The sequence below is a fragment of the Alexandromys fortis genome, unplaced genomic scaffold (assembly GCF_014885135.2).
Source record: "Alexandromys fortis isolate MF-2015 unplaced genomic scaffold, M_Fortis_MF-2015_v1.1 scaffold_39, whole genome shotgun sequence".
Lineage (NCBI taxonomy): Eukaryota > Metazoa > Chordata > Mammalia > Rodentia > Cricetidae > Alexandromys > Alexandromys fortis.
The window spans coordinates 12,516,575-12,529,726 of NW_026067918.1; the positions used below are offsets into that span (position 1 = coordinate 12,516,575).

Here is a 13,152-nt window from a genome sequence, read left to right on the forward strand (position 1 = left end):
GGACCTGAGTTTCATTCCCAGCTCCCCAGAAGTGGCTTGTAGCTGTCTGTAGCTCCAGTTCCAAGGGATCTAATACCGTCTTCTGGCCACGGCAGGCACCAGGTACACCCACGGTACACGGATACACATGAGGAGGGAGTTTCCAAGTGAGGAGAGTTTAGGAAGGAAATAAAACAGCAACCTTCCTCCCTGCCAGCCTTGTCCCCGTTCAGTGTGGTGCCACACACATGCACACGCAGACCTCAGTGCTTACAGCGTGGTTAAGATTCATAACTTGCAGAATCCCGTTACTGGCAACCCTTGCCTGTTTAAAGCCAATTTCTTCTTTCATTTCAACCAAAGAACAGCAATCTCTTTAGACCCTTTCTCTGAATATTGCAAAAGAAGTTTTTAAAACCATGGCAACCTAGAGCATACATTTATACCTGTTCTCACAAAAGCAGCTTCCTTCCAGGTACCCTGTCCTGCTCCCCTCCCAACTCTGCTCAGAGTGCGCCACCATCGCCCGGCCCACATGTGGATCTTTGACCTCACCACCCACTCCTCTTGTTCTCAGTCAGTCGTGTGCTGCTCTGTGCTCCCTTCCGCAGAGCTCAGAGCTCTTGGTGGGGCAGTGTCCCCACTTGGCAAAGGATCTCTGTTGTTTCTGTGCTATACTGACCCAGCTGCATTGAGGCTCATGGCTGCCATTTTTATTATCAACTTTCTGAAGAGCTATATTTTTCTTTAAAAATTTTATTACTATTGACTACGTTTATGGTGTTGGCCACGGCGTACGTGTGCAGCTAGGAGGACGGCTTTCTGGAGTCGGTTCTCTCCTTCCACTTTCACCTAGACTCCGGGGCTTGCACTCAGCTTCTCAGTTTGTGCCGCAAGCAGTTTCTGCTGACTTAGCCATCCTGCTGGCTCTAGAGCTGTTTCTTGCTGATGTGTATACAGCGAGCAGCCTTGCCTGTCCTCCCCATCCACCTAGTTCCCTGTGTCCCTGATGCCCGCCCATGAGAGCAGGTCAGCACAGAGTGGGCCAACTGTACAGCTCCTCCTTACCCCTTGGCAGTAATGCCCACTGTGCACAAAGCCCAGGCCCACACCACTTTGAACTCTGTCCACAAATGCCCTCCTCACTCCCTGCCAAAGCCCCAACCCCAGTCAGGAGGGTAGTGGCACTGTGTTTACTCTGCCTTCTTCCTTGTCACCTGCACCTTCATCAGAGACACATGCCAAAAGAATTTCAGTCTGGAGGCTTGAAAGGAAGGGGTATGGTCTCACTTCAAAGGCACTGGGAGCCTCAGAGGACAGGACCAGGGTTTTTACAACTCTGCTGCGCAGTGACATTTTATAGCGTATTGAAAATGCATCACCATGGCAACAGATCCGAGGCAGAGCTGATACTGAAGTGAGGACAGAGGAGTCACAGACCTGCAGGGCTGCCCTCACCTCTGTGCGGCCCAGAGCCCTGCTCGTGTGTGTTCCTATGGGAGCCAGCAACTCTGCAACCTAAGCCTAGAGCCCTCGGTGGGGCAGGGCCCAAATCCCAAACTGCTACTTCCCTCAGAAGCAGGGGACAGAATGACTCCAGGGAGAAGGCAGCAGCCCGGAGCTCTGTGAGTACTGGTCAGTCAGCACGAAGGTGACAGTCAGCCATTAGCCTGCTTCCCTGCTTTCCCCGTTTCCCTCTTGACAAAGAGTCGGGAAGCACAGAGATTTTACTTCCCAGCCCATAGCAGTGATGGAGTGAGGTTGCCCCGAAAGATAGAGTTCACTGCTATCTGCCTTGACCGGAAGGGATCCAGCAGGGACTTGCTGAAGAAAGTTGAGTACTGGGAATGTAGCTCAGTGGTAGCACACTCATGGAGCAGACAGGTTGGTCCCCAGGTTCTGAACGGAGGCCCAACACCTATGAATTTGATTCTTCTCTCCAGAAAAGCCTTGGTTAAAGCCAAGCTAGTGGCTTGTACAAGGACGCTGAGGGTCAACTAAAAAAGCCATGCAAATACTCCAGGTGCCACTGAAGCCAACAGTCACAGCCACACAGGTTGGGGATGCCAGAGCCAAAGGCTCCATCCGGCCAGCAGCGTAGACTCGGGAGGGAAGATGTCACCAAATTTGCTCTGAAGCACCAGGGCAGGGGGCACACACACATATACCACCACCATCACTCTAGCCTTGGGACCTGCGTTTCTGAAGACTGTCAGAATGGCCATTCCCAGGTCAGACTGCAGCCTCATGCCCAGTGGAGCCCCTCTCACCAACAAACTCTGGTTCGGAGAGATGGCCCTCCATCATCTGCTGCTTGGAAAGGCCATTGCCCTAAAAATCAATCCTAAAACATCACGGTCTTTTATTACTTCTAGTCTAGACATGAAAATGAATCCTTGGCCTTCCAGGGCTCAGCGAGTGGCGAGCTGTAGGGCAAGGCCCAGCCGCTGCTGCTCTGCTCTGCGGCAGGACCCAGTGTCCCACGGTCCCCATGGAGCCTGGTCCCTGTGTGAGGGTGGCAGGCTGTGTTTTGAGGATAGCAGATGTTAAAACAGGGCAGGAGCCAGAGGAAGTCACTCCTGGCAAACCAAGGGAAGATGTTTGCGATCGCGGCTTCGCTTTCCACCAGGAAAATTGTGCTCTCGTCACAGTCCCAGGGATAAAGCTCAGAGGTTGTTTGTCTCTCTGTTGTGTCCTGAGTCAAGATCTAGAAAGTCAACCCAGTAATTGAAAAGTTGTTCTAAAGTAAATGTAGTATCTACAAATGTCTCCCTTCCTCTGTGTCCTGTGCACTGTTTGGCCTTTCTGGCAGTGTTCTATAGTTCCTGGTTCTGAACAACCCCCCCCCACAGGAGTCTGTGTCTGTCAGCCCAGCACATGAGGCCAAGACTCTGGGACCCCACCTGTGCCTTGCTACACTGTTCAATTTACGGACTCCAGCTGCGTCTGCATGTTCAGTCACTAAACCGACAGATGGGCAACATAGAAGCCTCATTTGTCATGCCTGCCCTCCCCTCCCGCTGCCGGCATTGCATCTACCCATCCCCTTCCCAGGCTGTGACGGGGTCTGCCATCTGAGTCACACAGGTTTGCCATCAGCATCACGATCCTTTCTCAGCTGTGTCACATGGCCGCTGAGCTTTGCAGGAAGCTGCTTCCGATGTGTCACTCCCTGGAGGACGAGGCGGCCTGTGAGCACTTGCTGCCAGCTGGAGAGGGGCTGCAGCTCCATCAGGGGCCAGTTCCCCATTTCTCTCAGGTGAAGCTTCATGCAAAACACATGACATCTTTTCCTTCTTGAATGTCATTCTCTAGAGTACACCTCTCCTCTCAAAAAGGCACAGAGATACAATTGGTGCCTGGCAACCCCGTACCCCAGAGCTGGAAGTCAGATGTGACGGTGTTTGCCCAGAGAAGTCCTGGGCTGGCTGCACTAGTTTCCATAGACTTCAGTTGTAAATCTTGCCTGCTGTTTGGTTGGATCTGCTGATTCTAAGCTATGGCCACATAAGAAAGCGAGCATATAGCGAGCAGGCTGCTTTCATTGGATTGTTCCTGCCGCTGGTCAGCCCAGGCTTGTGGGCTTGTATGTGGTTTCATTTCATCACTTCCAGGTTTACCACAGCCTAGGTCTCCGGCACATGTGCCTCCCGGGCTCAACTGTGAACAGAGCCAGTACTGAAGGCCTTAGGAACTACTGAGTGTGTGTCTGTGAGTGTGTGCCGTGCCCACAATGCTCCTGTAGGACATGCCATCTCTGTAGTCATGATCTGTCACCTTAAAGAGTTGCCTGTCTCAGAGGCTGATGACATAGCTTAATGGTTGAGTACTTACTACTCTTGCATGAGACCTAGCTCTAATTCCCAGCACCCACACAACAGGTCACAACCACATGCAGCTCCAGTTCTAGGGGATTTGATGCCTCTTCTGACCTCTGTGGGTTCTTGCATTCACATGGTACATATACATACCCATTTTAAAAATTAAATACTTTTGAAATGTCTTTCTTACAACTCAGGCCTTCAGTGATAGGCAGTAACATTTTAGTTGCCTAAGCAGAGAAGCCATGTGTTCAGGAGCTGAGAGACTTCTGCAGCCTCTTGGTGAGTGGATATACATGACTGCCATGGCTCAGGGTTCACCCTACACAGCCCAGGATTAATGGTTGATTAATCAGTGATAAGTGGGTGTAGGCCCAGCAGTCATCCGGGATGCACACCTGTGTTGAAGTCATGCACTCAGTCCAGCTCATGACTTTGAACTTGAGTGTATTCATGAACCTCATTCTCACTGAGTGACACTGTGTCCTCTGGCAGAGTTGGCTAAGCAAGGGACATGGGGTCAGGGCTTGTTTGAAATCTTCCTTCAATCTCCCTTGCTGATACTGAATAAGAACATCTTTTACAGCAAGCAAACTGTTCAGATCCACCCTAAAATACACAATGGCGCTGTCTGTGACTGTCTCCCACATCCACTCCCTACCCTAGAATACAGACAGGGTGGTGCTGACTGTGACCTTCTACCATCCACTCCCTACCCCAGAATACAGACAGGGTGGACTAGGGACTTAGAACAGTGCTGATATATGGAGTGGACAAGAGGAGCCCAACAACTCACAGGCCCAAGTCCACATGTAGAGTATGCTGTGGACAGAACCTCGCACCCCACATAAACTGTGTACTGTACTGCAGGTCATGGTGTCATCTAGGAATCTAGAGCACGAGAGGAAAGATGCGTGGGAACTGGGTAGTCTTCTCCAGCCCACAGGTCATCCAGGTGCAGACCCTGACTGCTTTTAGCCATTGTCCTTTAGAAAGACCCATCCTCAAAAGGTGTAGCCTGCCAGGCATAGTGGTGAACGCCTTTAATCCCAGCACATGGAAGACAGAAGCAGGAGGCTCTCTGTAAATTCCAAGTCAGCCTAATCCACATAGTAAGTCCCAGGCCAGCCAAGATACAATATATGTAGTAAGACCCTCTTTCCAAAAAAAGGGAAAAACAAAAGATGAGACCTGGGTAATGACCTGTTTACTGCTAGAATTTTTTTTTTGACATTTGTCTCGTGTGCGTATGTATGTATGTATGTGTGCGCGCGCGTGCGCGAGGGGGGGAAAGAGAGGGAGGGAGGGGGAGAGTGTGAGATGCATGTGGCAGTCAGAGGAAGTCAGTTCTCCATTCTACCACGTGGGTTCTGGGAACTGAACTCGGGTCAAGCCGCAAAAGGGGAAACTCTTGTAATCCCAGCTCCAGTGCTCCCTCCTGACAGCATGGGGTATTCAGAAAACAAGCTGCCTCACCAACCCTTTGTATGCATGGGAACCTACTTGCTACTAAGGAATCTCTGGTTTCTCTTTCCTAGGAGTTTCTTTTAATAGTGTTTACACTCAAATCTGGAGAGTCTTACTACATCTAGCCGCTGATCCCTATCCAGATGTTTCCGATTTGGCCATGAAAGTCCTCAACAGCATCGCTTACAAGGTACGTGCCTGAGAAATTGTCACTAAAGCTCTCGTGTCTGCTCCTGTCGTGAATAGTCAAACAAGGAGCTCCACGGCATCCAGGCCCATCCCATAGCTTGAAAAAATAAATAGAACACCTTTAATCTCAGCATTTGCGAGGCAGAGGCAGCCCCATCTCTTGAGTTTGAAGCCAGTCTGGTCTACAGATCAAGCTCTAGGACAACCAGGGCTACACAGAGAAACAAAACCAAACAAAAAATGGATGGATGGATGATGGATGAATGATAGGTAGGTAGGTAGAACTTTGAGCAAGCATTGTGAGTTTAGAGCTTCGTAATATATCCTGAACTTGACTTGCAGTGTAGCCTCAGATGTCAGTGCTGCCACTGTTTTCCATGATCTCCATGTCTGTGAGATCCGTAGTGATTTCCTCTCCTCCAGCTCCAGGTCTGGGCTCTTGTGCTCACTTTTTCCTGTCCTGTTTTTATTTCCCACTTGACTTAGCTGTTCCTGTTTTGGGTTTTTTTGTTCTCATTCCTCAAGTAGAACAGCATGGTCTTCTTTGGGGATTATTGCTTCCTCCCTTAGCAGCCCTGGGGATCTGACCTAATCCTTTCCTATGCACTTTCCCAGCCTTGAGGCTGCTCATCCCACTCACTGACCTTCCTTGTGGCCTTGGAAACACCCTTCTCTCCTGCACTCTACCCCGCAAGTCCTCTCTCCTCTTCCCTCCACCTCCTCCCTGGATCTTGGTTGGTTATAGCACTGGGCTCGGTGGGGTTCCCCTTCTCTGCTGCTGGTGGGTACTGGCTGGAAGCCACTTGCCCCATAAACTGGGATAGTTGTTCTGCAACTCAGAGGCGTCCCTGGCCACTGTACATGTAGTTTCTGAAAAGAGTTGTTAGTGTTTTTCTAATTGTTTATTTAAGATAGACAGTTCAGGTCTCATAAGTAGAACAAACTAGAAGTCATTCATTATGAATAAAAACTTCTGTAATTTTTTCATAAAATTTTGAACATGCAGAAAAGTTGCAAGGAGCGTAGAGAAACACCACCCTACCTGGTATTCAGTCCTCAGCTGACCCCATTATACTGGGACTTGTGCCAGGTAGAAAGGGACCAGGACCATCCCCAGTGGGGTCTGGAGGCCGAGTGGGTCTCTGCAGCAGATGCACCTGTGCATCTAGTCCTGCCTTCTCCTTGGCTGATTGACAGTTGACTCACTGAATCCAGCTGCTGCCTTCTCAGCCCCTTCTCGTCTCACACGTGATAGTCACAGCCTCCTTGTGCCCAGCTTCGGAAGACTGCAGTGGTCAGCCTCGTCCTCTGTTAAAGCAGCACTGTGAGTGCCACACAGTGTATTCTGGGTTTCAGACTCAAGCTGAGGTCACACTTATGGATATCCGAAGCATAGACTTGTTGGTCCAGGGGTAACTTTCACTGCTTTCCGGCTCGGTGATTCCGGCTTAGTACCAAAGTATGGAGCATGCCCAGCCTGGGGCAGCCTGACTTGTTCAGTTCAGACTAACTTGCCCTTCTCCAGGGGAGATATAGCCCCACTCACTTTCTAACCTGGCACTGCCTTTCACCGTGAGCTTCAGCCCAGCTCACTCCCTTGATTATGTGCGACCCACTGCAGAGACCCCACCCTCAGTGGACAGTCTACCCAGTGTGCCAGTACCAGTTACTGGCCTAATGAAATACTGCAAGTTTTATTGTTTAATAAAAATTAAATTATTGTTTAAATAATAAATTATTGCTTTAAATAAATAAAATTATTGTTTAATAGAAAATTAAACAGTAATTATAGTATGTATTTGTGGTATGCTATGGTTTGAGGCCAAAGGAATTCAGGCCAGAGGAAAATAGGAAACAAGAGAGAAAGGGAGAAGGTGGGAGTCTGGCTGGAGGAAGGACTTCCCTGGTCTGCCTGCTGTGTCTTAGGGAAGGTCTTCCCTACCACTCCCGTGGACATTCTACTAGCATCTCCCGCCTAGTACAGTCTCAGGTCGGGTCCTTATTACATTTTTATTTGGGGGGGGGGGGGTGCGTGTGTCCTTGTGTGTGTCTGTGTCCATGCCACAGCACTTGGGGAGATCAGACAATGGGAGTTGGTTCTCCCTTTCTACTATGTGGGTCCCTCAAGCTTGGGTCTTTAAAATTATTAAGTCAGGCAATGGTGGTACATGCTTTTAATTCTAGTACTCAGGAGGCAGAGGCAGGCGGGTCTCTGAGTTCAAAGCCAGCCTGGTCTGCAGAGTGAGTTTACACAGAGAAACTATCCCCATGGACACTAAGCCTCTGCAGTTTATGCTCAAAGTTTGTAGGCAGTTCCATTCCCTCGTTACAGTTCTCTGGCACAGAGGTGCTGGTGGAGATGTGAGGCCGCTTCCTGACCATGACCGTGCCCACACAAGCTGTGCAGGTTGAGCCCATGTCTGGGGTGTATGGGTAATGGCCAGTCAGGGCCAGTCTGCGTTTCTCTTTCAGTGCACTGATGGATTTGCCCTTACAGGTACTGTGCTTGGATTATTTAACACTGTAATCTCGGTGCCTGATACTGAATTTCGCGCCTGTAAGTTCAGTTCTGCAGACACCCTTGCTGTTAAACAGTGTCTTTCAACCTAGGTTTGACTCTGAGGTTGTTTCATAAGTGCAGCTCTGAGCCGGGAGCCCATATGCTCCACTGTAAAGTAATGTGGGTCCTGCCTACCAACTGCCATATTAGCACGCTACAGTCACCTTAGAAAACAGTCTTGCACTCTCAAGACAGCAGTCTGCGGGGAAGCCCAAACCCCCAGCAGAGCAGCATTTGGCCTCTGTATCTGTTCTGCTATAATGACAGATCCCAGTGTGCATAAGCCACCAGCTGGAGGTACACCACAGCCGGGTGTGTGTGCGTGTATGTGTGCCTGTGTGTGTTTAGAATAAGCAATACTGAAGAATTTGGGAACATAAACATTATGGAAATTTTTTTGTGTCTTAATTTTAATTTTAAAAGATGCCTGCTTCTCTAGAAGCCAAAGAGATTGTATTTCACTTCCTAAAGTAATGAACCTATTTTGCATTATTTAACTCTGAAGCCAAATTTTGCTCATCAGAGTCAAAATAGCCTTATTACTGTGGAATGCCCCCTAGAATTCTACATTCAAATGTAGAAGCTGCTACTAGCTGTGTCTGAAAGAACCCACGCTGCTTGACAGCCATAGCCTGATTTCACATTTGTGTTTCTCCTTCCGGGAGCTCTGAAGCCACACAGAGGGAGGAGGAGGAGGAGGAGGTAATGCCCTAAGGAGCCATCTGTGGCCCCATCCGCTCCTTTTCTCTGCCCTTTCCTGTGAACTCACGGAAGTGTAGTGACACAGCCTCTAGGTCCCTCCAGGAGCCACACCGTCAGCAAGACATGTGCAGGCCAGGCGCTCTGGAAACCGAACACTAACCCTTAACCAGGGTAAAGTGTCAGAGCTCAAGCAGATGGAGACTGATTCTCAGAGGGGCATATGCAGAAGCCTGAAGGAAAGTTCCCCCGGGTTCTTAGTGGGGTGCTTACTAGCACGCCCTAATTCATAGGTCTATCCCCAGAACCCATACAACTAGGAGTGGCTGTGCAAACCCGACATCCCAGCACTAGGGAAATGGAGGATGGGGAATCAGAAGTCTAAAGTCATCCTCAGCTAGCTAGCAAGTTCAAAGCCAGCCTTAGACACAAAAAAATAGCTCAAATAAAAATAAAAGCATTGTTCGATTAAACATGTAACCTAGCCTCTCTGGTGGGAGGAGAGCCATGAGTTTGAGGCCAGCCTGAGCGCAAAGTAAGACCATCCGTTCTGTCGCCCAGCTTCCCTTTGCCACACAGTCACTTGGAGGAGCACTTCCACAGTGCCCTGCCCTCGCCAGGCAGCCCTCCGTGTTCAGGAGCGCCAGTCCCAGACCAGTGAGGCTTGGTGGGGACATTCACTGCCAAGTTTCTGAGGTTCCTGTCTGTTTGGCTCTGACTTCCAGCATACTTGTGACATTCTAGTTGGACGGCTGTGACAGCGCTGAGCCATGGGTGAGACTGGCTCCTGGTGTCCCAGGATAGAAGCCCAGGTGCAGTTGGGATGCTCAGGCACCTCTAGCTCCCATCTCTGTCCCCAGCTTCAGATTTAGCTTCCTGATTGTTCCTGGCCTGGAGTTAGCTTGGCCAGTAGCATTTGTCTCTGAAAAGCTGCTTGGCTCTGTGACCTCACCTCTACCTCTCCCCTCTGCCTCTCTTCATCCTCTGTGCCCAGATGGGAGTGGGTGCTCAGCCCTTCCTGATGCTGTGTTCATGTCCTAGGGATTCTGTGCAGATTGCATGCCTGGTGACAGTCACAGTCGGGAAGAGTTCCCTGTCTCACAGTGTGCCATTCACTTTCGTCTGTGTCCCAAGCCCAAACTCTATAAGTAGCTGAAGATATTCCATTAAACTTGCCTGTCAGTTAGTCACTGCATGACAGGGTCCCTGAAGGAAGGACTGTACCCCAAGCCTCTTCCGGCCCAACGTTCTCAGTCCTCACAGCCACGTCCCTAAGGGATGCTCTGTTCACACTCCTCACCTGGCCCCACACCTGCCATGGCCAGTGCTGAGGAAACACGAGTAAACTACATGGATGCAGCCGCACGACACCACCAGCTCCCGGCCCTGTCCTGGCCCTGCAGGCCTCTCTTCTTGCAGGGCTCTGAACATGAATCAAAGTGAGTCTCGTGGCAGCAGCCATGGGTAAAGGCAGGCTTCTGCAGCAGGCCAACCTGGAACTCCTAGCTCCCTTTCTGGCTCCTGTGGCACCCATTCCTGTGTTATGGGTGGGGAGAGCCCCGTGGACTTTTCAGAAACGACCTAAAGCCTCTGTCCCCATCATCTCCTGCTGTTTCTCTAGATGTTCTCAGAAGGCACATTTTATTTGTAAAGATTTATTTATTATGTATATAACGTTCTGCCTCAATGTATGCCCGCACGCCAGAAGAGGGCTCCAGAATCTCAGTACAGATGGTTGTGAGCCACCATGTGGTTGCTGGGAATTGAACTAAGGACCTCGGGAAGAGCAGCCAGTACTCTTAGCCACTGAGCCATCTCTCCAGCCCCCAGAAGGCACATTTTAAATTCAGAGTCTACACTTAAATACCTTTTTCTTGCAGACTTAAGTAAGGAACTGTGTGACTGTCAGGCTAGGGTGTTGGCCGAGGTTTCTCTTACCTGGTCCTTGCAGCCGTTGAGTCCCAGAGATATATACACAGAGTCCTATGCTAATCATAAACTGATTGGCCTAGTAGCTCAGGCTTCTTATTAATTAATTCTTATAACTTATGTTAGCCCACGTGGGCTAACCCACGTCTGTGTTAGCCACGTGGCTTGGCACCTTTTTTGGCAAGTCAGTCACATCTTGCTTCCTCTGTTGCTAGGTCACAACTGCAGACTGCGCTTCCCTCTTCCCAGCATTCTCATTGCCCCGCCTCTACTTCCTGCCTGGCTACTTGGCCATTCTGCGTTTTATTAAAATACAGTTGAGAGGGTACAGACCATTGTCCCACAGCACAAGGGGACAGGGCAGGGATGCTGTAGAGTTGCCTGGGAAGGCTACATAGCAAGCAAGTGTTCATGAAGCGTATGCGTGCTCTTGCGGTGTAACAGTGAGGTGCTTCATGTAAAGACTGCCTTCAGCTCTAGTTTGCTACTTCTGTTAGAAAGCCAAGGATTGTCTGGGAGAAGGATGCTGTCTGTATAAACACTTCCTGTCTGATGTTCCTGATAATGAGTGAACATTTAGAAATGTTGGGCCTGGGCAGTGACTGCCAGACCAGAGCTCTTTCTGGTCAAAGGGGTCATAGCATCATCTGCTCTTTGTGAAGCTGTCCCAGTTCTCTGAAGAGCAGGCAGATCCCACCAACCATGCAGTCAGCTCAGCCCTTTCCCTAGTCCTTGCCTGCCCTGGATCCTCAGAGTATGTGAGGATTAAGGAAGAAGATGCGACAGGGTGATGGTGTCTCCTGTGACATGCTAAGTCTGTGCTCAGTCACCAAGCTGCACCCAACCCTGTGATGAGGGCTCAAGACAGTTACACCAAGTCAGGAGTGGTCTGATTTGAGGAAACAAACTCCGTGTGTCATCCTACCTCTCCAGCCCCTTGGCTTTCACGGACCCCTTTGAGGAATGCAGGACATTGGTGACTGCCCAGAGCCACAGTTCCGGACTATCTGGTGACTCCACACTCTAAGTGGACAGCAGCACTTCCTGACCCTCATGGCTCTGAGATGAGAGGCCCACAGGGTGGGCAGGTGCTAAGTACTGGCCCAGGGTGGCCTGGGTGCAGGGGAGGAGCCTCAAGCCTTCCCACTCCACTCCCAGAGCTCTCTGCAGGGATTATTCCCCAGCCCTCAGCCAAAGACTCAAAGCCGCACTTGGTCCTAGGGGTCGCCTTTCCTCCACAGAACAGACACTTTCTCCATTCGGGAGCTACACCATGCATCCATGGCTCTCACAGGAATCTGAAGCCTCATAGCCTCTGATAGATGATAGATCGTTCCTTCTGATCTCCCGTGTCACTCCTCCTTTGTTCCTATAGGCCACCGTGAATGCCCGGCCCCAGCGAATCCTCGACACATCCTCTCTCACCCAGTCGGCCCCAGCCAGCCCAACTAACAAGGGCATGCACATCCACCAAGTGGGGTAAGTGGTTTGCCAAGCCCCGTCCACTCTGGTGGGGTCCCAGCTGCTACATCACATCCCTTGCCTTCCTCTCCCTTCTCTCTTAGCACTTCTCCACCCCCTCCACCCTCCCTCCTCCCTCCTCCCTCCTGAAACACAGGTGCATATGGTGCCCCTTTCTCAACTTCCTCCCTGTCCCAGAGCACTTTGTTTGCACACAGCATGACAGGAAACCTTAATGGTGTCTGGCTTCTATGGCCTTTGGAAGTTTTTCAGAGGACCTGGGTTCTCTATAGGTGGGCAACGGGGTTGGGTCTACACCAGTTTCTGCTCAGGACACACCAGCTGTGGGTTGCGTTATCTTGTCCTCCCTGCCTCGGCTCATTGTGTCCAGTGCAGGATGCCAGGGAGCATCCAGCAGGACCAGCTTCAGCCAGGGGCAGGCCAGGCAGTGGCACATTCCTGGGGAGAGGGCCTGGGATCTCATCTCTGCATTGTGATCCCTCAGTAAAGCACGCTGTCTGCTCTTTCACAGGGGCTCCCCGCCAGCATCTAGCACCAGCAGCTGCAGCCTGACCAATGACGTGGCCAAGCAGACTGTCAGCCGTGACCTCCCCTCCAGCCGCCCTGGTACTGCAGGCCCCACAGGGACACAGTACACCCCTCATTCCCACCAGTTTCCTCGAACACGGAAGATGTTCGACAAAGGCCCTGATCAGGTACAAGCCCTGTGAGCTCCCAGCATCAGGACATGGTGCTGAGAACTTAGCTTTCCTGAAAGTCCTTAGCTTGGGACCATTCTGTCCCTGTAGCTCTGTGCCAGCTACTGCCTTTGAGACCCTTGGAGACTCAGTGGCACCCGGTCCAACACCCCCTATCTGCTGGTCTGGTCTTCCTGCAGCTCCTTCTCCTAGGTTGGCTCCTCTGGACCACTCCATGAGTCACAATGAGCGTGTAGAGTTAATTTCCCTTTTCCCCTTTGTGGGCGAATAGCATCTATCTCCACTTGGGGTGGCCACTGCTCTGCGGTGTTTGTTCTGAATGGCTTTT

The 13,152-nt window shown here is 50.8% G+C and overlaps 1 protein-coding gene across 5 annotated transcripts in view; it reads left to right on the forward strand.

Moving 5' to 3' along the window:
* The window catches only part of Rptor (regulatory associated protein of MTOR complex 1), a 283,595-nt gene that overhangs the window by 249,848 nt on the left and 20,595 nt on the right, over positions 1-13,152 (forward strand). For all 5 annotated transcript variants that reach the window (XM_050140239.1, XM_050140240.1, XM_050140241.1 and 2 more), the window contains 3 exons: positions 5,339-5,457; positions 12,020-12,123; positions 12,638-12,821. In XM_050140239.1, the coding sequence (XP_049996196.1) occupies positions 5,339-5,457; positions 12,020-12,123; positions 12,638-12,821 (407 nt within the window). The remainder of the gene's footprint in view (positions 1-5,338; positions 5,458-12,019; positions 12,124-12,637; positions 12,822-13,152) is intronic.